Raw genomic sequence first — 27824 nt, forward strand, 5'->3', positions numbered from 1 at the left:
GGCAGTGTAGCTTGGAAGTGGCAGAGCCAGGACTCAAACTCAGCCTCCTCCTTTCTCCCCAGCCAGGGTGCCTTCTACCAGCCCCTGAGTCTCACTTGCCCTCCCGAGCTTACCGGTGGCCACAGGTGCCTGTGATCTGAAAAGTAAAAAGAGCCAGCCAGTAGCTGGAGTCCCTTTCCTAAAACCCCTTGGCAGCCACCACTGGCATAAAGGGATGAGAGCTTCCTCTTGAGTTCCTTTGTGCCACACAGTGAGAGGAGCCCGGGCTTGGAGTCCCAGCACACTTGGGTCCCCCGCTGGTGACCTGGGGGAGTCCCTCCAGCTGCTCCAAGTCCGAGAAGCTAATGGGCCACACATCTTGGCCCAGCACATAGGAAGGGTGTAGGAATGGGCACACACGTCCCAACTCAGCCTGTGGTCACTGCCCGCCTCCTTCCCTCCCAACAGAGGCTGGACCTGGGCGGGAGTGAGAGGAGCCGTGGGATGGCGATGGCCTTGAAGCTTGCCCACCCATACAACAAGCTCTGGAGCCTGGGCCAGGACGACATGGCCATCCCCAGCAAACCCCCAGCTGCCTCGCCTGAGAAGCCCTTGGCCCTGCTGGGGAACTCCCTGGCCCTGCCGCGAAGGCCCCAGAACCAGGACAGCATCCTGAACCCCAGTGACAAGGAGGAGGTGCCCACCCCTACTCTGGGCAGCATCACTATCCCCCGGCCCCAAGGCAGGAAGACCCCAGAGCTGGGCATTGTGCCTCCACCACCCGTTGCCCGCCCGGCCAAGCTCCAGGCTGCCGGCACCGAACTTGGTGACTTTTCAGAACAGCTGCAGACGGATCGGGACAGGCGAGCTGCCCTGAGCCCTGCCCTGTTCCCAGGGCTCCTCCCTCGCGTTGTCCCCCAAGGCCCCACTGAACTGCTCCAGCCGCTCAGCCCCGGCCCCGGAGCTGCAGGCACCAGCAGTGACGCGCTGCTCGCCCTCCTGGACCCGCTGAGCACAGCCTGGTCAGGCAGCACCCTCCCGCCACGCCATACTGCCCCGAATGTAGCCACCCCATTCACCCCCCAATTCAGCTTCCCACCTGTGGGGACACCCACTCCATTCCCACAGCCACCACTCAACCCCTTTGTCCCATCCATGTCAGCAGCCCCACACACCCTGCCCCTGGTCTCCACACCAGCTAGGCCCTTCGGGGCCCCTCCGGCTTCCCTGGGGCCAGCTTTTGCATCTGGCCTCCTGCTGTCTAGCGCTGGCTTCTGTGCCCCTCACAGGTCTCAGCCCAACCTCTCTGCCCTCTCCATGCCCAACCTCTTTGGCCAGGTGCCCATGGGCACGCACACCAGCCCCCTACAGCCACTGGGCCCTCCAGCAGTCGCCCCCTCGAGGATCCGAACGTTGCCCCTGGCCCGCTCAAGTGCCAGGGCTGCTGAGGCCAAGCAGGGGCTGGCCCTGAGGCCTGGAGACCCCCAGCTTCTGCCTCCCAGGCCTCCCCAAGGTCTGGAGCCAGCACTGCGGCCCTCTGCTCCTCAGCAGGCCAGAGACCCCTTTGAGGATCTGTTACTGAAAACCAAGCAAGACGTGAGCCCGAGTCCAGCCCCGGCCCCAGCCCCAGGCTCGGTGGAGCAGCTCAGGAAGCAGTGGGAGACCTTCGAGTGAGCCAGGCCCTGAGGTGGGGATGTGCCGAGGCCCGAGCGTCCGTCCACAGCTGCACTTCTGAGGCTTCCCTGCCACTTTCTGCCCAGGTTCTGCTGATGGGAAGGGATGGGAACCCTCTCTGCTGCCCCCTCCTCCCTTCCACACTGCCCATCTCTGAGGTCTGGCCCTGGGGAATAGCACCAGCTCCAGCCTGGAAATCAACCCAGTTCCTGGGTGCCCATCCCACCCCACGGTTGCCCCTGCTCGGCACCCTTGATTGGGTTTTGCACTAAAGAGGTCAGCTGGGCCAGTGATTGTCCCAGACCGAGTCCTACCCACCTTCCCTCTGGAAGTGTCCCGAGAGGCTCCGAAGGCCAGCTCTCCTGTCCCCACCACAGCCAGGCCCTGCACGCCAACCTCCTCGGACACAGGTGGCAGGGTTACGCTCCGGTGTGAGCTCATCTGCACGAGATACAGGCGACTGCGGGGTTGGAGGTAGGACTGCCCCCTGAGCTGGAGGGTTAACTTGGTGGGGCACTTCCAGACTGTTCTAGCAATACACACACTTGTGCTTTCCTGTGTCTTCACCCCAAAACTTGTTGATTCTGACCTGGTAGGATCTGGGGACCAGGAAGTCTTGGGCTGCCTTGTGATGGCCAAACCCAGCCCCAGCTACCCTGCATGGTGGCTGCGAGCACCAGCAACTTGGATTTTGTAGAAGGAAACTAAGAACCCTAGTGTTTAAGGAGCCCCCAGCCCTTGTCCAGCTCTCTGGCACTCTGATACCTCCAGGTTCTCCTGGTCTCCTCTCCTATCACTGTCAAAGCTGGGGGCTCAGCCTCTTGTCATCTGGGGCTTTGTGGGCAATGCTGGGTAGCTGTGACCCAGATTTCAACTTGAAGGTCAAGCTTAATGCCTCAGACTGAGGTGGAAGGCACAGCTGCCTGGCCTTCCTAAGTTGGAACTGGGCAGTGGCCATAAGCCTCTTCACCAGGGAGAAAGGACACACTTGGCCTCTGCCTCCTGGAAGCAGGAGGGCTGGAAGCCAGTCCCTCCCCACCTGACCAGAGCTCTAGGCCAGCACAGAAATTCCTGAGGCCAACGTCACCAAAGTTAAGATTGAATGTTTTATTATTTTTCCTTTTTACCTTATTGATTTGATGAATCGTGAAATTGATTCATTTCCATAAACCAAATTGAAGTACGGCCCAACCATGTAAGAAAACAACCATCTGAGACATGCAGGAAATTGTGAGCATTTCCACTCGAGCTCTCATTTCCTATTATTTTTGAAGGGTCAGACACAGTCTCCCCAGGGGTGTCTGAGGGGTCTCTGGAGGTCTCTGTTACCCAGGGACCCCCTCTGTGAGAGGCCGCCACTGCTGCACATGGTCGGTGAGGCTTGGCGGCCATCCTGGGTCACCCAAGACCTCTCTGGTGCAGGAGTGGGCTCTGGCTGCTGGGGAAGCCATGTCACTCCTGGGCCATGGCAGCACCTCCCAGGCACTTGGGTATTTCAGCACAGATTCCAGTTTCACTCCCTGGGCAGACTCCCCAGGCCTCATCCGGGACAGGGCAGAGGAGGAGAGGAGGTGCTGGTGGCCCCCGGGGAGGAGGGTGGAGCCTGAGCCCTCCTGGCTGTGCTGGGGGCTAGGGTGAGTACCCCATGTTCACACGAGCACTGCTCTCTTCACTTGTGGGACTGACTTTGCAAACTCAAGGATGAACTTTGTGTGCGCATTCAATAAAATCATCTTGGGGAAAGGCTGGCATCCCCGTGTCCTTGAAGCTCTTGGGGAGCGAAGGCCCCACATGGGCCCTGAGCCATCTTCGCCACCCACTCCCATAGAGGCCGGGGGCAGGCGCAGAGCAGTTAGTTAGGGAAGGAGCCAACTCCCAGCGCCCACTCGGGACTCTAAGCCAGCTCATGCCCTGCCCCTCACAGACCAGGCATGGGGTTGGGCTGGCAACAGGCCTGCTCAGCCCTGCTGGGGCCACAGAACAGGCTGCAGGCCTGCAATGGTGTTGAGAGCACCCAGGAGCCAGGAAAGAGTTCTAGGGGACACCTGGCCAGTTGCCCCACAGGTCTCATTAGTAAGAGCACAGCCTGGGAATGTGCCTCTGTTGAATGCTGGTGTGTGTTTGGAGGGGGGATGTGGTGGAGCAGTCGACCACCCACAGTAAACGCTGAACACACCCAGTCTCACACCTCCCCCGACTTGCCCATCATCTGACCACGCTCCTCTTCACAGGACTGCCCTCGAAAACAACAGGCACCCGAACCCACAGGAGCCAGGAAGGGGACAGGGGGCAGCTGGCTTTCATCATCTGCATGGTGGACTGCCACATTACATGTCCTAGGAGTTGCAGCTGACACAGGTTTTCCAAATCCCTGACTCAATAACTGACCCAGGAACCAGCTGAGGCGACGGAACCGGATGCTTCCTCCCCACGTTCCCAAGGGTATGGAGAAAGTGCAGGGAAAGGCGGTCCCACCTCCTACAGGGATAAGGACCAGGCAAGCCCCTCTCCATCCCAGCCTCTGCTGACTCCCCAGTCCGATGTCCCAGTGCCCCCAAGTGGTCACGTGGCTCCACCTTGGCCACCCATGCCTTTGGGACAAGCTGAAACTGAAAGGAAAAGCTGTTGACCCAAAAGTGTAAACGGATCTCCTGCCTGGGAAGCAGGAAGGACGAAGGGCACATCTCCAGGTCCATGAGGCTGGAAGGCGGCCAGGCCCTCAGGCAGGTGCCCTTCTGGGATCAGAGGTCACGGTGTGATGGGCATTGCCAGGGAAGGGGCTGGGAGCAAGCAGCAGAGTCTCCCCTGAGTCTGCCTCTGCAGGTGCCAACACAGAGGCGGCGCCAGTGTTTGCTGAGCTCCTCTACTCGGCAGACAATCCAGAGGGTTTCCTTTGAGTCCTCTCGCAGAATCTGTGTAGAGGCAATCAGTCATCAGAGGAAGGAGTGAGCTCGCCAGGCCGCTAGGGAGGACTGGAGCTGGAGAACCAGAGGTGGGCGGGTGAGCTGGGTGGGGGGCTTGCTTGGGGAAGAAGGGTTGCTCCGTCATTCTTAAGCCCCTCCGGCCTTCTTGCCAAACCCCAAGTAGGCCCCTTCTTATCCACTCTTTCCCGCAACTCTGGCCAGGGAGATGACACTTCAGACACCTAAACAGACACCCGGAGGTCCTTCATCAGACGGGAGTGACAACGTCCATTCTTTCCCCATTGCCATCCTCTCTGATCCTCACAGCCCTGTGAGGTAGGCAAGGGGTGGCTTCTTCCCCATGTCACAAATGACCACAGCAGGGTGGGAAGCTCAGGGCAGCCCCTCCTCTGCTTCCTCACGCTGCCCTGGCCGTGGGGGCGGGTGGGTCTGTGCTTCCCTTGCATGACTGGCTCTGGCTCTAGCAGACACACCTGCCTGAGGGGACATTTGTTCTAGGGGCCAGAAGCCCACTCGGCCTCTGCTTATGGCCTCCCTGACCTTCCAGCTGCCTCCACGGCAGGAGCAGCTCCTGGAGCCGGGGGAAGAGGCGGGAGCCCTGGCCTGGCTTCCTGGAGAACGTGCAGCCTTGGCTGCCCCTGCCCCGGGGCTGGAATGGCTGTCCCCATGCTGCAGCCGCCTCCACCTGGGACCAGCTACGCCCATCACACAGTCATGGACACACAGCAAAAGCAGCAGACATGCCCTGGAGCCCTGCCAGGATGCACACTAGCATCTGCAGACAAACGTGCCCGGGTACACACTACTCCTCCAGATACACACACGCACACACTCCTGAACACACTCCTCCAGATACACACTTCTCCAGATACACACACTCCTGAACACACTGTGCACCCACGTGTGCCCTCCCACACAGCCGTACACCTGCCGAGGCGGCGCCCCGTGGGTGGGAGGGAGGAGTCCACGGCCTCTCTAGGCCTCTGCTTCCCTGAGTTGCTCCGCTTGTCCTCCATCCGCGACGGGGCAGAGGCGGAGGCTCCGTAGCAATGTCCCAAGCCCTGGAAGCAGCTTCCTTGGGTCTCCTGGTAGAAACCATCCAGGACCTCCAGGTGCTGGTGCTGGCACCGGCCGCCAGCCTGGCCTAGATGAGTCTCTCCTCTGGTGGCACCTTGAGGACACTGTCCATCTCCAGCCGGGCCCCGGCCACCTCCTGCTGGCTTGGGCTATAGGTGCCCTCGGACTGGCGGCGCTTTCGGGCTGCAAGGATCCCTGAAAGGAGGCCCAGGAGGAGGAGGAGGAGGCAGGCACAGGCTGCAGGCACAGCCACCTCCAGCAGCGGGAATGGCAGTGGCAGGGGCAGGCCTTTCTGCAAAAGACAACATCGAGGCCTAAGTCACAGAGAGGCCCCGGGGCTGCAGAGCAGAGAGGGCAGCACAAGGATTGCTCAGAGAAAGTCAGAGCTGGGAGCAGGCTGCCCTGGGAGGGGTGAGACCCCCAGCCCCGGGAGTATGCAGGCAAGTGCCAGGAAACCACCTGTCAGAGCCACTGCTTCGGGAGTCCTGTACAACAAAGGAGTTCTGGCTAGAAGGACAGAGACAGACATTTACTGAACACTCAGCAGGAGCTAAGCACGGTGTGTGGGTTTCACAGAAGCCTGCAAGGGTCTGATGAACAGGAGCAGGGGTGGGCTGAGTGGCCCCCTGCCACAATAGCAAGGTCAGAATCCATCGGTGCTGGCCTGCTGCTGCGGGGGGGCAGGGGGGCAGGAGGGCTGCTCTGACAGCTTGTCCCTGCGAGCCTCATCCCAGGCTTGGGGACGGGGCAGCAAACCTCCTTGCTGTCTCCAGTCACAGGCTCCCAGGACACCCCATCAAAGCCTCCACACGCCTGGGACTCTAAAGTCCCAGGATCTAAGGATTCCAGAGGCATGGGAGGCACACGGGGTCTCAGACTCACCAGCCTCACTCTGTACCTCCAGGCTTCTCAGCCCGCTGTGACCTGGGTTCCAAAGCTAGAGAGGAAAGTTCCTCTCGGTCCTGAGTGGGCCCTGCCAGCCTCCACCCCTGGGCATTTTGGGGGAGGAGCTGTAAAGCCATTTCCTCCCGCTGCCCTGGGAGGTGGCTGGGTGGGGAAGCCAGAGGCTGTAAAAGTTCAACTTGAAAGGAAACGTTCCCAGTAAGTGGAGGGGATTTGTGGTTTATGACCCAGGCTGCCAGAAGCCTGTGGAGATCAAGGCTGCTCCCCCAGACTTCCCTTCCAAGCCCAGGAAGGGGTGTGGTGGGGAGGTTCACAGCCTGCCGCCTTGGTCTGTCCAGGCCCCTCCTGGGCTGAGCCCCTGGGGTTGGGAGCAGCCAAGCCTACTCTGGAGCAGACTCCCAGGCCCCTCTGTGTCTTCCTACTCAGGACGCTGGCTCAGAAACCCCTGGAGATGAGAAGCTCCTGGATTCACCAAGCTAAATCCCAAAACGCCTACATCCTCTGGGCCCTTAATCCTGGTTGGATTGGCAGAGACCATCTGTCCTCACTGCCACTGCCCTGGGCACTCTGGGGAAGCCCCTGACCCGGCCAGGAGCTCTGTGCTCTCACCAACACAGTGGCAGCCCCCAAAGCTCTCCCTGGAGTGGAAATACCTCCTGTGTGGGGAGTGTGGAAGGGACCCGAGGCTCCTCTCGCTGCCCCCTCCATGACAGAGTGGCCCAGGAATAGCCCCACGGTGCTACATACTGTCCCCACTCCCCACAGAATCTTGCCAAGGGCCCAGCGGGCCACGTCCATGGCCCCTCACCCCTGGCATCACTCACCACCACTTCACAGAACTGGCCGGAGAACCTGGCGCTGCAGATACATTCAGATGCCCCTCCAGCAGCTCGGCAGGTGCCCCCATTCAAGCAGGGGTTGGCTTCACAGGGAAGGGTGGGGACCCGACACCTGGAGAGGGAAGGGGGCTGAGAAAGCGGCTCCCCCCACGGCTGCCTCTTGTGCTCCCAGCTGCTCTGCTGCCCACCCCACCCTCAGCAAGCGTCAGCGCTTATCCATCCACTGTCCCCACACGCTGCTCCCGCCCAGCTGGGCCCTGCCAGGTGGCCACATGAGCAGCCGTGACTGAGGAACTCTCACCCCATCGGGATGCTGGGGAAGCCTGTGTGAAGGCAGGTGCCCAGGAGCTGACACCACTGTGTGCAGGACCCAGAACCTGCACTTTTACAGTGTCCCACAGGCGGGCTGAGGCTGTGGGACACAGAACCGCCACCAGGTCACCACTGCCCAGCAGTGGTCTATCATAGAAGATGGTCTTGGAAGACATGGAAGGAAACTCAAGTGACAGTGGTGACTGTGATACCAGAGAGGGGTGAGGAGGTGGGCGAGGACCCCTGCCCCGCCCTGGCTGGTGGAACAGCTCTCCACACCCATTGGACCGCCTCATAGTTCCCAGGCCCCCAGACCCACCTCTGGTCAGCAAGACCCTCCAGGCAGCTGCAGTTGGCAGCAGGAGACCCACCCTCACACCGGCTGCTGTTGAGGCAGGTGACGTTCAGGCCGCACTCCTTGGGTGGGACAGGCAACCTGGAGAGGGAGTAGAGGCTGGAGTGGGGTGCAAGAGGCCTGGGACCTGCCCTCCCAGCCGCTGTGGCCATGGGCCACCTGAGCCTGTGTTCTCAGGCATGGAATTCAGGGCCCTCCTCTATCAGTCATGGGATTGGGGTCCCTGGTGGGAGGGAAGGGACACAAGACTGTCACTTTCCAGAGACTCAGAGGACTCTAAGGACAAAATTCAAGGACTCTGAACAAAAGCAGCTCCTAAACACAACACCTGGACATTCTTGAGGGGAGAGGGAGAGGTCTGGCCAGCCAGATCCCATTTCACACACTGAGCTCCCCAGAGAGCCACCATGAGGTGAATAAGGGAAGCACCAAAGTCTGACCAGCTCCTTCCAGCCTGACCCCTGTCCTCCAGCCTGACCCCCTCCCCCTCAGCCTGACCCCCTCCCCCTCAGCCTGGCCCCCTCCCTCCAGCCTGGCCCCTCCCCTCCAGCCTGGCCCCCTCCCCTCCAGCCTGGCCCCCTCCCTCCAGTCTGGCCCCTCCCCTCCAGTCTGGCCCCTCCCCTCCAGCCTGACCCCCGTCCCCCTCAGCCTGGCCCCCTCCCTCTCAGCCTGGCCCCCTCCCTCCAGCCTGGCCCCTCCCCTCCAGCCTGACCCCCCTCCCTCCAGCATGGCCCCTCCCCTCCAGCCTGACTCCCCCTCCCTGTGCCCTAACCCGCGACCAACAGGAATGAACCTCCCTGTAAGGCAGGCAGCTCCCAGCCCCAGACCACAGTGCTGTTTATCTGAAATTCCAAGCTAACGGTGTGTTTTGATCTGTGTTTTATCAGGAAATTTATGAAATCAAACCATCTTCCTCATGTCACAGATAAGGGCATGAGTATCAGGGAAGGGAAGCGACTCTTCCACAGACCTGACGGACTTCTCTTCCCCTCCACAGCCCCAGGGGAAGTTCGCAGCCCACCCCAGCCCTGGTCACCGGCGGGGCCCGCCCCCCTGCCCGGCCGTCCCACCTGCAGCGCGGTCCCCCGAAGCCAGGCGGGCAGCGGCACTCGAAACGGCCGTCAGAGTGCGTGTGACAGCGGCCGCGGGCGCAGGGCGCAGAGTGACAGGGGTCGACATGGGCCTCGCAGCGTGGGCCCTCCCAGCCCGGGCCGCAGGCGCAGGCGAAGGCGTCGAAGAGGTCGCGGCAGGCGCCGCCGTGCAGGCAGGGCGAGGGCGCACACACCGGCGCGCTGCGGCAGCCGAGGATCGGGGCCGGCGCCCCAGGCCAGGCCATGAAGTGCTCTCGGGCACCGGAGGCCGCGCCTGGCCGGGGCCGCGCCAAGGGCAAGGGGAAGCCACCCAGCGCCACGCGGCCCAGGCAGCCGGTGAAGTTCTCGGCCAGTAGGACATGCGCGGCACCTGGACCCTGCAAGAAGCCCAGGTCGCCGGCCAGGCCGCGCAGTGCTACCGGCGTGGCCGCGCCGTCCAGCCACAGCAGCCAGCGCGAGGCAGCGGCCGCCGGGTGCTCCATGGCCAGGTGCACGCGGTGCCAAGCGCCGTCGGCCACGCGCAGCCCAGGTATGGACAGCACAGCGCCGGGCAGGCCGCGGCCTCCACGCACGCCGCCCACCAGCGAGCCATTGCGCACCGCCAGCCACACTCCAGCCGTGTTGCCGGCTGCGGCGCGCAGCAGCCAGGCTTCGGGGTCGCGCGTGCGGAAGGCCAGCGACAGGCCGCCAAGCGAGCGCCCCAACGATGCGTTGTGCCCGCTGAAAGTGGCGGGGGGACCCTCCCGGAACGTGGTCTGGGCCACACCTGGGGAGAAAGGGAGCCTCAGGGAATGGCTCACGAAACCTTCTCCAGAAACGCTACCTCCCCACTTCCCCCAGCGAGTGACAGAGGAGCCACTTACTGGGGGCCCATCATGGGGGGCGGGGCACACGCACCCATCTATCATCTAATCCCGGATCCTGGAAACTGCAGCCGCCCCCCTCCCCGCGTCACCCTCACTTCTACCCCAAATGTATTTCCTACCCCCGGAGGGGCAATTCCAGGCCAATGCTGGGGAGGGCGCGATGCTCAGGCGACCCTCCAGGTCACAGGCCCAGCAACAGCAACTCCCAGCAGAATCTGGCCCCTTCCCTCCTCCGTGAAGCTGCCCCACCTCACGGCGGAGGCCCGCCCTTCACTGCAGCCAGTCATCTTCGTAAAATGCAGATCTGGTCATGCCCCTATCCTGAAAACCCTCGGAAGCTCCCCGCTGCCCTTGGGGATAAAGTCAGAGCTGCCTTACTGGGCGTCTACAAAGCCTCTGTCAACTTTCCCACCCCGTTCCCGCTCATCCCCTTGCACTTCTGTTCTTGCTGACCTCAGGGACTTTGCACATGCTGTGCTCCCTCAGTGAAATGTCCTTCCACCCCTGTGGCTTTCAGTCTGGCTGACCTCAGGGACTTTGCACATGCTGTGCCCCCTCAGTGAAATGTCCTTCCACCCCTGTGGCTTTCAGAGTCTGGCCTTGAAGCCCAGCACTGGCTCGCCTCCTGCAGATACTCTGTCCCTCTGCCTTCGGGGGGCCCTGCCACACTGCCCTGGGGCTTGGCATGCCTGGTCTGCTAATATCCGACAAGCCCTGAGCGTGCAGATGGCATCTAACGAGCTTGGGTGTCCAGCGCCCAGCACGGGAGCAGCCCAGGACACACACTCACACACAAAGCCATCGGGGACCTCCTCACACGTGGCAGGTGGGAGACAGGGCTGGCCGGGGCACCACAGCTGCTGGGCACACGTGGGCCCTGTGAAGTTGGCAGGGCAGGTACAGTGGAAGTCATTCCAAGTGACGAGGCAAGTCCCACCATTGAAACAGGGGTCAGGCTGTGGGAGAGGCAGGGCGGGAGGTGGCTCAGGACTGCAGCTGGCATCACTCACCAGAGCCAGCCTCGCAGTGCTTCTCCACTGAGCACCTACTACAGACGTGGTATCTCCTTACAAAAGAGTGGAGAGAAAGTCACTAGCATCCCCATTTTATAGATGAGAAAGCTGAGGCTCAGTGAGGCAAAGCCACTTGCCTGAGTCACCCAGCCAGTAAAGAGAGGAACCAGAATTCCTGCCCATGCTGTTCCAACCCCAGGGCTGGTGGAATTCTGTTCCTAATCAAATGGGTGGCCCTGTCCCCCCAAGTACACTCCTGCAGAAAGGCTCAGGCAGCCCTCGATCTCAGTCAGGGTGTCTCTCTCAGACCAGGACTGGCTGGGGGAGGCATGGGGACCGCCAGAGGGTAGGAGCAACTGGGCTGGAGAGGGGGTGAATGCAAATCCTGCCCTGCCACCCTCCTGTAGTGGGACCCTGTGCAGGTCACTTCACCTCCTAAGCCTCAGTTTCCTCATCAGCAAAAAGACACACCCCTGGTGACGCAGAATAGATCCTGGGAAAAGGACCCACCTCTAGACACTTACACTGCACGTGTCCTCGGAGACGCAGCCCGCAGTGAGGTTCCAGGACTGCCTGCCACCGAGCTCACTGGGCTGGCTTAAGTTGTCCAGTGGCAGAGGAAGGAAGGGGAGGCGGTGGCCATCGAGTTGCAGGTCCTGGAGGCAGCCTCGGAAGGGCCCACCCCAGGGCTGGCTGTCGGCAGCGAGGAGCCTCCCACCCACATGCACCTGCTGCCCCAGGTCCTGCAGCTGGTCAGGCCCGAAGCTGAGCGTCACCAGGTGGCGGAGCCCATCATCCCAGCGCCCAGGGAGCACTATGGCAGGACTGCCTGGCACCTCGGCCCGGATCCGACCCTCACTCAGGAATACTGTCAGGCCAGCTGTGGAGTCATTGGCAAACTGGAGCAACAGGCCAGCAGGCTCCCGGGTGCGGAGAAGGAAAGACACTGTGAGGTTGGGGCCTGGCAGCTCTTGGAGCAGAAAGGAGGCAGAGCTCGGGGTGCCTCCCAAGCCAAAGGTGGCAGCAGGAATCTCTGCAGGGATAGAAGGTGCCGGTGTGAGGCCTGCAGGCTGAGGGAGCCAGATTTTGGGTGCTGCCTTCCCACCTGGCTCACTCCTCACCATCAGCACATGTGAGACCCCTATAGGGCCGTGGACAGTCGCAATGGAAATGAGTCCACAGATCCACGCAGGCCCCTCCGTGGACACAAGGCAGAGGCTGGCACTGCTCTCGGCGCTTGCAGCCCAGGAGGACGTTCTCACCAAGATCCTCAGGCAGCAGGAGGTGCCCATCCACACGCACGTCCTGGAGGCAGCCTGCAAACGCCACGTCCCCCAGCCGGGCAGAGGAGATCCTGGCAGGCAGCGGGGTGGCTGAAGCCGTGGGAGCCAGGGCCACGGGACCAGAGGCCACACAGAGCTGAGCAGGGCAGCCCTCATGCCAGAGCCGCAGCTCCAGGGTCCCCGGGCGGAGCGCCACCTCCACCTGGTGCCAATGGCCATCGTTTAGGGCCAGGTCCGGCAGTCTCAGGACAAGCACAGTGGTGCCGTGGCTCCAGAGTGTGGCCTGAAGTGTGGCTGCCACCAATGCCAGCTCCAAGCTTTCCTTGGTGTCATTGCGAGTGGCCAAGGTCCCAGCGGGCAGCGTGGTGCGAAACCTCAATGCCAGACCCAGGGGGCCACCAGCTGGCACAGATGCCTGAATGAGGCTCCCAGCCATCACAGAGAAGGTGGTATTCTGGCCACAGAAAGGTCCATGGGTACCAGGTGGGCAGTTGCAGACATAACTGTGGACCCCAGACTCAAAGACAGGGATGCAGGTGGCAGCCAGCGGGCAGGTGTGGTCCTGGCAGCCAGTGAGCTGCACAGAACAGTCGTGCCCACCCCAGGTCTCTGGGCACCAGCAGATATAGCCTGCCACAGTGTCTCTGCAGGTTCCACCATGGAGGCAGGGATCCGACAGACATTCATCCACATCTTCCTGACATGTGGGCCCTTTGGGGGAGACCAAGCCAAGGCTCAGTAATGTCTGGGGCCAGAACCACAGTACTGACCCAGAACTTACATACCTCTTATGATAGGGACCTCAGTACCTATCAACCAAACCAATTCCCAAAGGATTTCTCATGGTCCCCTGAAGTCCTCCGTAGGCCAGAATCCAAGATGCCCCTTCCTATGTCTGGTGAGTCTCCAGGCCCTGTGGATTTAATCTCCTAAACACTGTCCAATGCCCCCTTTCTCTGCCCGCCCCCATCTCCTGCCTTACCAGCTCTCTGGGCTACCGTCCCGTCTCGTATCCTCCAGAAGCCCTCTCCCATCCATCTCCACCAGTAGCCAGAGGTCTCTTTCTAAAGCATTGCCTGACCACGTTCCTCTACTGCTTAAGGCCCCATCACATACCCTGACATTTAAGACCTCCTCATGGGCTGGGTTCTACCAGGCTCTCAAGCCTCGATCCTGCTTCCCCAAGACCTTGAGCTTCCCAAGACCTTGAAATTCCCATTCCTCCAAGCATTTCCTGGAAAGTCCTGCCTCTTGGGCTTTGTTCATACTGTTCTCTCTGCTTGGAATGCTTCATTCTCCCTTACCCTTCCTTTCAGACTCCTATTCATCCTGCAGAGCCCAAACTCAAAGGGCCCAGAGGCTTCCCCTAATTCCCAACCTCAAACTATAGTATCACTCTCCACTCCCAGACACAGCTCCCCAGAACCCTGTATTAAAAGTATCTGTTTACTCAGCTGAGATCTCCTTCAGGGACCTGAATATGTCCTTGGTGTCCAGCAAAGGGCATGGGATGGCTTTTATGGGCAGAGTGATGAAATGGAGGAGCTGGTGGGGCGGTGCATGCACCCGAGGCACTCTGAGTAGCCCCCCGCCCCAGGCTCAACCCCTCAGATCCTCGGCCCCAGGGTCCCCACACTGGCTGTGAAGGGGCTGCCTCATCCTCCCTCCAGGTGCTCAGGCCCCGCCTTGGGTCAAGAAGCCATAGCCCAACTATAGCTCAGCTCGAGCCACATTCCAGCTGGAGGAACCCAGGCCCAGAGAGAGGCCACCAGGGTTTGAAGCCTGGCCTGACCAGCTCACAAACGCACCTCCTCCTAGGAATCACCACCCACCAACCTCTCCATGCCCAGGGCCTCATCCTCCATACCTGCCAGGAGCCACAGGTGGCCCAGGAAGATCCACAGAGCCCCCGGCCCCATTGCCATGCCCCCAGACAGGTTGAGAGTGGTGGGCGGGCACTGAGGCTGGGGGTGGGGGCAGAGCTCCCTGCCTGGCCCAGCTGCTTCCTTCAAAGCCTGCTCAGGAATGCCAGGCACTGGCCTCCCCCACGGCCAGCGCGGCCCAAAGAGAGGGAGGACGGGCAAAGAGCCCTGCCCTGCAGCTGGGGTCCCCCCTCCCTGGCTTTGACCTCAGAGGTCTGCCCTCCCAGTCACCCGACAGCTGAGCTCAACTGGGAAATGAGCCGGGTTCCCACTGACACTGGTGAACCCAGGGGATGACACTCCCCCATGCTCTCAGCTGTAAGATGGGGTTTTAAACCCCTGCCTCATGGGGCTGTGGCAAGGAAGAAATGAAATACACAGCAAATGCTTCCCAGAGGCCAGGCACGCTGTGTGGGGCACCGTTTGCCAGGTACCAAGGAGGCTGTGGTTCTTGGAGCGGGACTTGGGGAACCTCGGCCCATGGGGGCAGCGGATGTGCCTTCAGGACACCCAGGAGTGTCGGCCAATCAGGGATGGGGGACACTGAGTCCCACCATCTTTAGGTGAGTGAGGGTGGGGGAGATGAGTGATCAGCAACTCTTTCCCCTGGTGGAGGAGCCTGTGCCCAGGAGCCTGCCAGGAAGAGGAGGCAGTATGCCCCAGCAAGAATGTGGGCGGGTGTAGGGGAGGTGTCACAGGCATTCCAGAGGGGCCAGGGACACTCGGTTGGACAGTCACCAGTGTCCTGTGTCTGTGCATCTGCATGTGCCCACGGCAGGGGGAGACTGTGAACCCCCAGCTCCTGCCTAACAGGCCCTGGCTTCCCAAAGTCAGGGTCATCCTCCTACAGACGCTGCCCCCCAACCCTCTGCAGTAGCCCCACTTTCCTTCTCTGTCCTGGCCAAACTGCCTCATCTTCCCTGAAGGTGTGCAGGGTTCTCTGCCCATCCTCCCCCGACCCATATTCTCCAGGACAACCTCAGTCTACTGAGGCCCCAGCTGCCAGGACTACACTCCTGATCCCCAGTATCACCTCCAAAGCGAGTCCTAGTTCAACCACCTTCAGCGATCACCTGGGTCCCCACGCCCTCCTCCTCCCTGATCTCCTTGACCTCATCGATCCACACATCAGACAGAAGGGAAATTCTCACCCAAGAACCACCAATTCTGACAGTCCCAGGGCCCGCCCCACCCCAGACACCTGCATAGCCATCTGGGCAGTGACACTGGAAGCCATTGGGCAGGTCCTGGCAGTGGCCTCCATTGAGGCATGGCTGTGAGGCACACTCGTCCACCTCCATGCTGCAGTCAGCTCCTGCAAGAGGCCCAGCTGTGGGTCCCACCTGCACCCTCAGAGCCAGGCAGGGGCTGAGAGGGTCCATTCTATAACTAGGGAGACCAAGGCCGAGAGAGAGGGCAGAGTCGGGCATGGGGTGGCAGGGGGCACAAGATCCCTCCCTGGGCACCTGAACACAGGCTGACCATTTCCCCAGCAGGGGCTCACCCTCAAAGCCAGGAAGGCAGAGGCAGAGGAAGCCCGCCGCGTGGCGGAAGCTGAAGACGCCAGGGAAGTTGGGCTGGATGCCCTCATAGAGGGCCGGGTCGGAGCGCTGCAGGCACTGGCCCCCGTGCTGGCAGGGGCTTGCTGCACACTCGTCCTCGTCCACTTCGCATCGCTCACCGCTGTAGCCTGGGGGCACACACACACGGGCATCAGGTCTCACGGGGTCACCAGGCAGCACCTCTTCACTGTCACATGGCTAGCCGGGGCCAGCTAGGGATCGCAGCTCGGAATAAGCTACCAAATGCGAGGGAGGGACGCACTGAGGGTGGCAGGGATGACCATGGCAGCCTTCAGCAGCAGCGGCCTACTGCTGCGATTACTAGTCTTACTATTGTGACTAGTATTAATTACTGAGCCCTTCGGAGCTGTCACGCCCGTGCCAAGGGCTTCCCGGGCACTGCACCTTCGCTCTCCCTGCAGCAGCCCCAGGAGCGGGGGCCACAATCAGCCCTATTTTGTAGATCAAGAAACTGAGGCTCCGACAGGTTGCAGTCACACACACTCTAGTCCCAAGGGCCCAGCGGGCACTCGCGCACGCGCACAGCCGCACACCTCTCCCACCGCCCCAGGCCGCACATGCGCACGCACACACCTACCCGCTGCCCCAGGCCACGCACGCGCACGCACACACCTTCCCTCCACCCCAGGCCACGCACGCGCACATACACACTTTCCCCTCCACCCCAGGCCACGCACGCGCACGCACACACCTTCCCTCCACCCCAGGCCATGCACGCGCACGTACACACCTTCCCCTCCACCCCAGGCCACGCACGCGCACGCACACACCTTCCCTCCACCCCAGGCCACGCACGCACATGCACACGCCTCCTCCTCCACCTCAGGCCACATACACGCACGCAACACCTACCCCACCGCCCCAGGCCACGCACATGCACACACACACCTTCCCCTCCACCCCAGACCACGCACGCGCACACCTGCCTCCGCCACGCGCACGCACAAACCTGGCCAACAGAGGCAGCGGAAGCTCCCGAGGCCCTCAAGGCAGGACGCGTTGTGCGCGCAGGGCGCCGATGCGCACTCCAGCACCTCCTGCTCGCAGTGCGTGCCCTCGTAGCCAGTGCCCGCGCAGTCGCACCGGAACCTGGGGAGGGCACGCGGCCGGAGCTGAGCGCGCACCCGCCCCTTCAGCCCCGTGCCCTCCGGCCCTCCCCGCCCTCGGGCACCCGGCGCACTGGTCCCCTGTCCGGCCGCTCGCTCACCCGTTGACCAGGTCGTGGCACGTGCCCCCGTGCACGCACGGCTGGCTCTGGCACTCGTCGAGGTCCAGCTGGCAGCGGGCGCCCCCGTAGCCCGGCGCGCACACACAGCGGAAGGAGCCCACGCCGTCCAAACACGAGCCCCCGTGCAGGCAGGGCGCCGAGGCGCACTCGTCCACCTCCGTCTCGCAGGTCACGCCTGGACAGGGCCGGAGATACACAGGGCGTGGGATGGACACCTGGAGCAGGGCGGAAGAGGCGGAGCCAGGCCCACTCGAAGATAGAGACTTGTGGGTTCATTCATTCAGAGCCGCGTGTGGGGGGATCGGGGGTCGCGCCAGCCACCGCAGGGAGAGAAATGAGACCGACAGCCCTGCCCTCAGGGGGCTCACAGCAGTGTAGGCCAGGAGATGGGGGGGATTCGGCCACTAATTACATACATGAGCTGGGTTTTGATGTTGCCAAGTTCAACAAGGAAAAGAGTTGGGTCCTGAGAAAGCAATAGCCGGGGTCTGCTCTGTTCAGGGAAGGCTTCCTGGAAGAAGAAGCTTTTGAAGGATTCAGATAGGGGACTGTGGGCAGCAGCTGGATTCCAAAGAGACGGCAGGCAGCCAGAAGCAAGTTCTGCTTGGGGCAGGGACACGATGCCCTAGGGTGGGATGCTAGGAGGGTGGGAAGCAAGGGAGAGGGTGGAGGCGGCCAGTCGAGTGGGAGGTGTTAGTGCCTTGGGGACCAGGTATCCTCTGGGTCCATCCTGAAAGTTTCAGACAGATGAGTGACTTGGTCCTACCTACATTTTATTTGTTTGTTTTGTTTTCTTGAGACAGAGTCTTGTTCTGTCTCCCAGGCTGGAGTGCAGTGATGCAATCTCTGCCTCGCAGGTTCAAGCAATTCTTGTGCCTCAGCCTCCAGAGTAACTGGGATTACAGGTGCCCACCACCTCACTCGGTTAATTTTTGTATTTTTTTTTTTTTTTTTTTTTTTTTTTTTGTAGAGAAGGGGTTTCGCCATGCTGACCAGGCTGGTCTTCAACTCCTGGCCTCAAGCGATCCACCCGCCTCGGCCTCCCAAAGTGCTGGGATTACAGGCATGAGCTACCGCACCTGGCCCTACCTACATTTTCAAAGGCCCACGCTGATGGCTTTGAGACCCTCGAGAGGCCGGCGAAGCTGGAGGAGGGTAATCACTCCTCCTTGTGTCCCTGAACTGTCCTGGTTTTAGAACTGAAAGTACCGACTCCCTGGAACCCTCACAGTCCTGGGCAAATCAAGACCACTGAGTGGCTCTCCCAGGGTGAGGGTGGAGAGAAGGGAGCTGGAGTCCCAGGGTTTCAGATACACCACCTGAGATCATCCTGGAGCTCAGGGTCACTGTAGACTCCAGTGGGCCCTGCCCCCTAAGTGGGTTGGGTCAAGGGCGGGCCCAGAGGCCCAGCGGACCCCAGCTGGAACCCTCCCCCTTCTCAGTTCATTGAGCACAAAACATGACCCCACCTTCCCATGACCCTTCCCTCCTCCCGCCCCATCCCGACTCCCACCCGCTGTGTCAGGGGGAGCCAGGACTCAGCTGGAAATCCCAAACTCCCCCAACCAGCTTGGAATGGAAAGAGGAGAGAATGAGTCATGGCAGATGTTGCCCCAACTCACATGCACAACTCACCCAGAAAGATGCCCGAAGTATGCGAGTGCCACACATCGGGTACACAACCCACTGCTCACACACACACACGCCCCGCACCCACACGTTCCTCACACACGCACTCAGCAGAGGGGCCCCAGGAACCCGCAGATCGTTACGGATGCAAAACAGAACTTCAAACTAGGAAACACGGACGGACGTGGCCTGCGCTGGCACGTACACTAATACACCCAGACCAGACACGGAGACACCAGAACGATGAGAAGGATGCATGGAACCGGCTTCCCAAATCTCTCTTCATCAGCTGCCATTTCTTCGCTATAAGCCCCCTGCCCTGGAACTCAGCCCCCCAATCTGTACCCCTTGCTCTGAAGTGACTTCAAACTGCCCTCTGCCCTCAGAGTACAGTTGTTTGAATTCAGGATTGAAATAGAATCCAGAGTATCTACACTGCAGACTCCAGACTGCCCTGGACTTAGCCTCACTCCCAGACCTGTCCCCAGCTGCACCCCCCTTCCCGACTTCCGGCCTCTCTAGGAAGGCACTCCAGGATGCCCTCGGCTCAGACCATGCCATGGGTAGGCCTGGGACGGGCCATACTCTGGAGAAGGCCCTCAATGCCACTCACTTTTCTGAGCACTTACATATATATTATCCCACTCCAGACAGCAGTGATCCGTGGGGTGCATCAGCACTACAGTTTGTACGAGACCGTAGGTGTCTCTATGCTAGAACTCTGGGGGAGACTCTCCCCCAGACCAGACGCCAGGGGTCCACATTGTATCCCAGACCGCATCAGGAGTGTTCAAATGAGCTGATGGTGACTGTCATGTGTCTACATGACAGCTTGGCAAAGGCCTGCAGTAAGTGCTAGAAAGACTATCTGGGCATCCTCATTCAAGCCACGCCAGGCATTTCCACACTTCCAGAGATGCCTGAGGGGTACCTTCACCCCCAGAGCCAAGCTGAACTCTAGGCTGAACTGAAATAACAATGAGTGCCTGAGATGTGCCACACACCGTGCCAGCACCCGCACATCTATACTCTCACCCAAAGCTGCCAGGTAAACCCACAAAGCATCAATTCTGTAGTCAGACCGAGTGGATATACCCCAGAGCTGCCAGGATGCCTGGGGGCGTCCCTACACGAAGTCAAAGCTGAAGCCATGATGTTTACACTCTGAGCAGCTGGCAGATCCACATTACAGACCTCCTCCCAGGGCGGCCCGTGCTGTTACCTGCATAGCCAAGGGGGCAATGGCACTCATAGCGATCGGCCAGGTTGTGGCAGGTGGCCCCGTGATGGCACGGCCGAGATGCACACTCATCGATGTCCAGCTCACAGCGTGGGCCCTGGAAACCCGGCACGCAGTAGCAGCGGAAGCCATCAGGATCTGGACCCTGGGGCACACACAGAGCGCCATGGTGGCATGGCTGGGTGGCACAGCCCCGGGGCTCTGTGGGCCCACAGGTGTAGCCACCACTCTCGGTAGCCTGGCACTCGGTCCCTGGAGCGCACGGATCTGAGGCACAGGCACTGGGGGGCTCTGAAGGCACCGTCCCTGTAGAAAGAAGAAACTGGCTGGGCAGGGTGGGCAAACGTTACAATGACAATCTCCTCCCCACCCTCTCAGGCCCAGCCCAGACCCCTAAAGCAACATAGGTGTCTCCATGAGCAGGATGGACGGAGGGCCAGGGGTCTGCAAGCCAGATCCCAGCAAGCTGCACACATCTATACCTAGAACTGGGAGCAATTTTAGGAGAGTCTACATAGCAGAGAAATAGGACCAGGGATGCCTGGCTCCTGGGCAGGATCAGCAGACAGAGGCTCCTAGCCCCATGAGCGTCCCCCCACTGTCTCATCCCTGCAGTGCCCCTTTGAGGCAGGGTCTGTCATGCCCACTGTACCAGGCATCAAAAGGAGGCCCAGGAAAGAAAGTGAAGGCTTGCTGAGGTCACAGTTAGTGTTCTCTGGGACAGGCTTCAAGGTCTGTCTGGGTTATTGCAGCTTCACCTGGGAGAGGGTCTCCCCTGGCATTTGCCTTCTGCAGGCCCCATCCATCCCAGGAGGCCCAAAAGGGTGAGGCTCCTCCCACTGCCCCCTCCACCTCTTCTGCCAGGGGTCTGGTAACTCCATCCCTGGGTGAAACTGGAGATGGCCCCGTCCTCAGCCTCAGGAGGACGGGTGGACAACTTCAAAGGCAGGGATCGTGTGCTCCGCTGGTCTCATTCCTACCGCTTCTCCACCTCACTACCCACCCCCTGCCAGCCACTGGCCTGGGAACTTCTAGAGGGCCCCCGGCCCTCATTTCATCTCCCATCAGCAAACACCTGAGTGGCCAGCCTGGCTGAGGTCACGTGGTACAGAGCAGGTATTGAGACGGCTCACGGACACCTGCCCCCTCCCACACACACACACACTGTGATGCGTCCGGCACCGGAGCTCCCTCTGATAGAGGCTCACCAACTGGCTTGGAAGCCAAGCCCAGAGATGCTCATCCCCCTTCCTCTCCTCCCGCCTTCCTGAGAGCCTTGTCACTACAATGCCCAGGTGAGAACTTGGGCTTTGAAGTGAAACAGCCCTGGGTTCAATTCCATCTCAGAAAGTTACTAGCTATGAGACCCTGGGTAAGTCATTTGTCCTACGAAGCCTCCGTTTCCCAGTCTGAAAATGGGATAATAGAACCCCCTCATCAAATGCTGAATGATTCAACCCCTCAGGGACGCAGTCAAGGGCTGCTGTTGGTAGGAATTCCGTAGGGATGGGGGAGGGGAACCTCAAGAAGGCACAGCCCCCATTCCTCCCCCCACTCCCACCTGGAGCTCTCAGAGGTGTGCCCCTCCCCCACCCAGGTTGTCATCCAGACACTCACCAGATCCCAGAACAGCTCAGACCCTGCACCCTTCCCTCCCCCACTCTGGTGAAGCCCCCCAGATAAGGCTGGCAGCCTCTCAGGCGTCATCCGCATTCCAGGCAGGGCTGTCCTGAGTCCGGACCTGCATCCTTCCAGCTCCCTTAGGAAAGGGCACAGGTTTGAGGCATCGGGCAGTCCTGGTTCGTATCTGGGATGCAAAAAGTGCCCACCTCACGGAGGTGTTGAGAGGATCCACCAAGGTGATGCGGGCACAGCCCTGGCACTGGGTGTGGCCAGCACTGCTCAGGAGGGCGCAGCAATCATAACCCATGGTAAAGGGCCCTGGCTGCAGCACCTGTGCCAACAGGCCCCTCACTTAATCCCCATAGAGCACTGCCCCTCACCTGTGCAGTGTGAGGGATGCCCCAATCCAATCTGAAGCTTTGCCCCCCATCTCAGAGCAGCTGGGACCACACCAGGGAGAGAGCACCAGGGAAAGGATCCTGGGGGCAGGGAAGGCATCTTGTCACAGGGGATCTTCCCAGGAACAGGGAACAGATAGGCCCTAAATGACAGAGCTCAGGAGACAGAGTCCAACCCCATGGGAGGAAGGAGTCTCTCCAGTCAGAGCCAGACAGGAAGGGAAGGAGCGGCCCGTCCTAGTGGGGAGGCAGTGGTGCCACAGGCCTGCCTGGGAGGGCCAGCCGTAATTCTTACATCATCTCGTGGATCTTGGCATTTACCCTCCAAGGTGGATAGGACTATGATCCCTGTTTTACAGCTCAGGAAAGGCAGCCTCACAGTCCACAGCCTGAGGGAGGCTGGAATCCAAACTGAGGGCCTCACTCCAAGCTTCCCAGAATCACTGGGGGCCATATTAACAATACAGATTCCTGAAGCCCACTGCAGACCCAAAATTTTGAACCACTGGCCCCGAGCCTGACAATCTGCATTGCAACCAGTTCCCTGGGGGATTCCTTTCACTTTTAGGTGTGGGAACCGCTGACCTCAGGTTGTCGCTGTCTTCCAGGGGTGAGCCTGGGAGGCCAGAATAGCCCAGGGCAGACTGGAGAGGCAAGGAGGGGTGGGGTGTGGAGGGCAGCAGGACGAAGGAGGGGCTGTCCCCGGGCCAGGCTGGAGGGGCGGGGCCTGTTGCCAGGGCAACGAGGGGCCTGTGCTTATCTTTACAAATCCCTCCTGACCTCAGGCTGCCTGGGCCGACCTGGCAGAGAGGGATTAACGGACGCCCGCCCCTCCCCTTCGACCTGGTGCCCCGTCCTGGGGAGGGCAGGAGGACACAGCCGTTTACTGAGTGTGTACTATGCGCTTGGGGCTGTGCATCTATTATTACACTGTTATACTCGATTCAGACCAGAAAAGGTGCCGGCTGTTAAGAAAATTTCTGTTTTTGTAACTCAGATAGGTTGATAATTCTGCCCAAGTTGAAACGAAGAATCAGATCAGCTCCTGATTTCCCAGAGGTCCACTTCTCCACTTTGCAAACTCTAAATTGCTACCCACATACTGTCATTTTAGTACATTTCAGCTGCCTCACCCAGGAAAAAATCTCTAAAGGGTTTCACAAGAATACAGTTTCCAGTATCAGACTGGGCAGAGCGGGCTGTCTTCCCCGTCCATCCAGAACCCAGCTGTTAGCAACCCACCGGGTCTCAGGCCTCACGCAGTGATTACTAACTCCCACTTTTCATGCACTTGTAATGGGCCTGGTTATAACCGCCAACAACTGAGAAGTGTTTTACTGAAGCCAGGTGTGGAGGCTCACACCTGTAATCCCAGCACCTTGGGAAGCTGAAGTGGGAGGATCACTTCAGGCCAGGCGCTCCAGACCAACCTGGCAGACAGAGTGAGACTCTGTCTCTACAAAACACAAAAACAAAAACAAAAAAATAAGCCGAGCATGGGGTGGGCCCTGTGATCCCAGCTGCTTGGGAGGCTGAGGTGGGAGGATGGCTTGAGCCCAGGATGTTGAGGCTACAGTGAGCTATGATTCTGCCACAGCACCCCAGCCAGGGCAATAGAGTGAGACCATTTCTCAAAAAAAAAACCAAAAAAACAGAAAACAGAAAACACACACACACAAAAGTGTTTTACTGGGGAAGCTTCCTGTCCCGACAAATCAAGAGAGAATATTTCTGAGAAGCGACCTAAGCTCTCATAAGGTGTGGGAGCGTCTAGTGTAGGGAAGAAATTGTTCATCTAAGATCCCTGGGCCCCAAAGCTCTACCCCCAACATGGGTAGGGCTGAATAACAGACACGATGGGGCTTCGCAAACACTCGGTCGTCAGGAAACGGTGAAATACTCTTTTGGGCAGAAAAATTTGGAATGCTTTTTTTCAAAAATGTTTACCTTCTGAGGTTAAAAGGCATAATTTTGATAACAGCAATTGCAACAATAGCTGTTAGGGATGGAGCGCCTCCCCTGTGCCTGGCGCTGACGATCCCTCCCTCGAGTTCAGGCTCAGAGCACAGTTCCAGGGAGTTACCTCCTGAAGTGAGGGGGAGGCAGGGGTGGGGGTTCCACCTGCCACCCAAACAGGCCACTTTTAACAATTTTACTACTATGAATGGGCTTCCATCTAAAATTTCCCTTGAAATTGGGGGTTCCATGCCAAAACCTGGTGTGGGACCACTCGCTGCATTCTCTTCAAATCCTTGTACCTGGGCTCAGAGTGAGTCAGTCTGTCCTTGTTTTTTGGTTTTTTTGAGACACAGTCTCCCTCTATCGCCCAGGCTGGGGTGCAGTGGTGCGATCTCGACTCACTGCAACCTCTGCCACCTGGGTTCAAGCAATTCTCCTGCCTCAGCTTCCCAAGTAGCTGGGATTACAGGCACCTGCCACCGTGCCTGGCTAATTTTTGTATTTTTAGTAGAGACGGGGGTTTCACCATCCTGGCCAGACTGGTCTCGAACTCCTGACCTAGTGATCCACCCACCTCGGCCTCCCAAAGTGCTGGGAATACAGGCGTGAGCCACCTCGCCTGGCCTCCATTCTCGTTTTACAGACACAGAGAAGAGACGTGACTTTCTCTAGGCTAGCAGCACAGTACACTGCGAAATCCCAGCACTGGCTCAGGGACTGACTGGCTCTGTCTCTGGGCCTCGTTTACCTCCTCTGTAAACTGAGGGTATCAGAGCCGACTTCGCAGGCTGCTGGGAGAATTCAGTTAGACCTTGTTAGTAGCACAGTGCCTGCCATGGAGTGGCCGATCACATCCATCAAGTTCTTTACTTGAGGCAAACACCCAGTGTCCAAAAGATCCTGCCATTGGGTTGTCTCTGCCTCTGTCCCTGTCCCACAGGCCCCCACCCCCTTCTGGCTGGAGGAGGGGGCGGACCTGGGGCCTGGACTCACTGCCCCTTTGTCTGCCGGGCTCCCTGGGTGTTCGGGGAAGGGAGGGTGGATATGAGAGCCCAACGCGCCCCATTGTCCTCCAAGATGCTTGGTCCTCTCCATGGCAACCAGCCGGGCCTTTGTGGCAAGTTGGGCCCGGGATGGAGGGGCCCAGCTCAGGGCCTGGCAGGGGTGGGCAGCAGAGCCAGGGGCCCAGGGCCTCCAGAAGCCCCCATCCCCTCTGGGATGGAAATTCGTTTTCAAGTGACAAAATCTCCGGTCCCTCCCCTCCCGGCAGGCAGGCTAGGGTACTAGCATGCAGAAATGGTCATGTAGGCAGTGCCCCTGCCAGCGTTTAGGAATCCCCAGGGATGGGGTCCCCAGCACATAAGTGGCAGAGGAAAGGCTGCCCTGGATGCCCCAGCAGGGCTGATGGGATGAATGTACACACCAGTGTCCAGACACCTCCCCACCCCCCCCACCTCCATCCACGCTGTGCCTCCCAGTCCCGTGTGGCTGCACACTGAGTGTGAATGCAACATGTCCACACATGCGCGCAATGGGTGTACACACCGGTGTGCACGAATGTGCCTTGTGTGTGCACGTGTGTGTAGGTGCATGTGCTGGTAGATCCACATGTCTGTGGCACCTGTTCCTTTGTCACCATGTGCCCTTGGGCATGCCACACAGGTGTGTGGAGTGTGGGTGAGTATCACAGGGTAGGGGACACAGCCCTGATCCATCTCACATGCTTTGCTTGCTGAGAACAGAGAGGAGCAGCCGCCACCCTCCCCCCGCCCCCCACCGCCACCGCCCCACCCCTCCACGGAGCCCAAGTCACCTGTTGGCCGAGCTCAGCTCATAACTCCCCATCCCTCTCTGAGCCTTGGTTTCCTTCACTAGAAAATGGGGTCCTCATCCTCCCTAGGGCCCCGTAGACGGGACAGGAAATGAAAGCTTTGCGAGCGCGGGAACCACGAGGGGCCCCAGGTGGGACTAGGAGAGGCTTGGCCCCCACACTCTGCAGCCTGCGGAGCTCTGGGGCAGGGAGGGCTCCCCCAGCCTCAGGGGAGCCCTGGCCCTCCTTGGCTCCCTCCCCAGCCTGTGGAGGTGGGGGCAGGGGACCTCCCAGGCCCGCCCCCGTAACTATAGTGACTAACACCAAGCGTTCCCTTAGACCCCCCCAGGAGGAATTCCAGTCTCCTGAGAGCTTGGACGAAAGTAAAAAGGGCTTGGTGAAAGGGGTCTGGCTTTAGGGAGCCCTTTCAGATTGGCTTTGGAATGCTGAGGAGGGGGCAGCAGGGGACACATGCTTGTTCCCAAAGCCCCAGCACCCCACAGGGACCCAGAGCATCCCAGCGGCCCCCAGTGCAGCAGGCCCACCGCACCCAGCTCCCTGGGCCTCCCTCCCTCTTCTCCACCTCGTCACCTGAGCTAGGGTCTGCCGCCGTCACCCCACAACCCTCATATTGAGAGCAAAGACCCAGTTCAGCCACCCTGCACAACTTACACCCCACAGCGTGCGTGGGACACAGCTCATTACACCCAGCTCCTCAGACACAACTCCCAGCTCACCCCAGACAGCTCATCCACCTCCCAATTTCAACACACCCACCACCTGCGCCCTGCGACCCAGCATGGGACTCACAACAGGCTCTGGGGTGAGGCTTATGTCACCTGCAACTCCCCAAACTCAGCCCCTAGAAACCCAGAAGTCCCCCAGCCCCAACCCCCAGCCCTTTACAGGATGCAACACAGCACCTCCAAAACATGCGCCCCCATCCCTCACCAGCAACAGCTCCCGCAAATCACGTCCAGCCCCAGTCCTCAACCCCCAAAACTTACAACCCCCCTCAACACAAAACAGCCCAGAACATGCTCACCTTCATGGAGCCCCACATGGTCTGGGGGCCCACAGCCACACACCCCTGTGCACCCCACAGCTCAGGCCTGCACCCACGCGGACCAGCGTACCCTCTGCTCCCACAGCCAAGGCCTGGGGTGTCTGCCTTGGGGGACAGACCCTCTCCCAGGACCCCCAGATGTGGGCCCCAACTCACCAGCCAGGATGGCAAGGGCAGGGACCCAGAGCAGCAGCAGCAGCAGGACAGGGGCCAGGGGCCGGGGGGCCGGGAGCTGGGGGGCAAGGGGCCCAGGCCTGGCCAGCGCCATGGCAGCCTGCTCTGCTCGGCCGCTGTGGGAACGGGCGGGCGGCCTGGCTGGCTCCGCACCCCCCTCGTCCCTCCAACCAGCACTAATGCCATGGACAGAGGCCCGGCCCCTCCCTCCCCTCCCCGACACCTCCCTCCCCTCCCCACTGCCGCCGACTCCTCCTTCTCCCACCCAGGCCTCTTGGGCTGCTCCACCTCGTGGATGTCCCTAGACTTCAGCCCCAAGTCCCCAAGCCCCTCAGCCTGTGAGGTCGACCTGGTCTGGGCACCCACCAGCCTCTCCCTCCTGACCCCCAGCCCCACTCTCCTCCCACACTCAGCCTCCTTGGAGAAATTTCCATTCTGAGGGGCTGTTCAGGACTCTTCTCACCAGCTGATGCCAGCTACTCCCAAGTCCTTAGCCATCTCCTCCCCTGGCTGCCCCCTCCCCACCTCTCCAGCCCAGCCTCTCTCCCCAGCAGCCCTTGGAGTCCAGTCACCTCCCAGACTCCATCTCTGCTGGGAAGCTGCAGCCCCTCCCATCCAGCATGTTCACCCACCTGCTGCTCCCCAGGGCTTCCCCCAGAACCAAGGCACCTCCCACCCTGCAGCCGAGGCCTCCTCCCCACTCCCCAGCCTCCAGCTCCTGTCCGTGGCACTTTCTCAGCATCTCCTGCAGTCCCCTCCCCTCCACTGTCCCACCCTGCCAAACACAGCTCCTCCCACCATCGGCCTCAGGATCAGACCTAGGCACCTCAGCCCTGCACCTCGTGGTCCCTGCCTCCCTCCACCCTCTCCAGCCCT

General features: G+C 60.4%; 2 protein-coding genes across 7 annotated transcripts in view; one reads left to right on the forward strand and one right to left on the reverse strand.

The window, feature by feature from the left end:
* DENND1A (DENN domain containing 1A) overlaps window positions 1-3404 on the forward strand; it is a 536105-nt gene extending 532701 nt beyond the window's left edge. For all 6 annotated transcript variants that reach the window (XM_021674025.2, XM_021674026.2, XM_021674028.2 and 3 more), the window contains one exon: window positions 448-3404. In XM_021674025.2, the coding sequence (XP_021529700.2) occupies window positions 448-1653 (1206 nt within the window). In that variant the 3' untranslated portion in view covers window positions 1654-3404. The remainder of the gene's footprint in view (window positions 1-447) is intronic.
* CRB2 (crumbs cell polarity complex component 2) lies at window positions 2759-27042 on the reverse strand. Its single transcript, XM_012458171.3, has 13 exons — window positions 26931-27042; window positions 19901-20224; window positions 17029-17224; window positions 16771-16910; window positions 15743-15928; window positions 15440-15553; window positions 12155-13027; window positions 11558-12066; window positions 10811-10976; window positions 9134-9920; window positions 8028-8144; window positions 7382-7508; window positions 2759-5946 (listed from the first exon to the last, which is right to left on the reverse strand). Exons 1-13 carry the CDS (start codon window positions 27040-27042, stop codon window positions 5722-5724), a joined length of 3876 nt encoding a protein of 1291 aa, XP_012313594.2. The 3' UTR covers window positions 2759-5721.
* Between the last annotated feature and the right edge of the window lie 782 nt (window positions 27043-27824).

The sequence above is a fragment of the Aotus nancymaae genome, unplaced genomic scaffold (assembly GCF_030222135.1).
Source record: "Aotus nancymaae isolate 86718 unplaced genomic scaffold, 86718_ANA_hifiasm-v0.15.2.pri h1tg000003l, whole genome shotgun sequence".
Taxonomy (NCBI): Eukaryota; Metazoa; Chordata; class Mammalia; order Primates; family Aotidae; genus Aotus; species Aotus nancymaae.

Bases quoted from the DNA above. Each gene is read 5' to 3' on its own strand.
- CRB2 (XM_012458171.3), bottom strand. From the start codon at position 27,042: ATGGCGCTGGCCAGGCCTGGGCCCCTTGCCCCCCAGCTCCCGGCCCCC. The intron at 13,028-15,439 runs GTGTCTGGGGTG...TCTCCCCCAAAG, and splicing joins CTGCCCAGATGGCTATGCAG to GGCCCACATGTCAGGAAGAT. The intron at 7,509-8,027 runs GTGGGTCTGGGG...TTCCCTCTCCAG, and splicing joins GAGGGTCTTGCTGACCAGAG to GTGTCGGGTCCCCACCCTTC.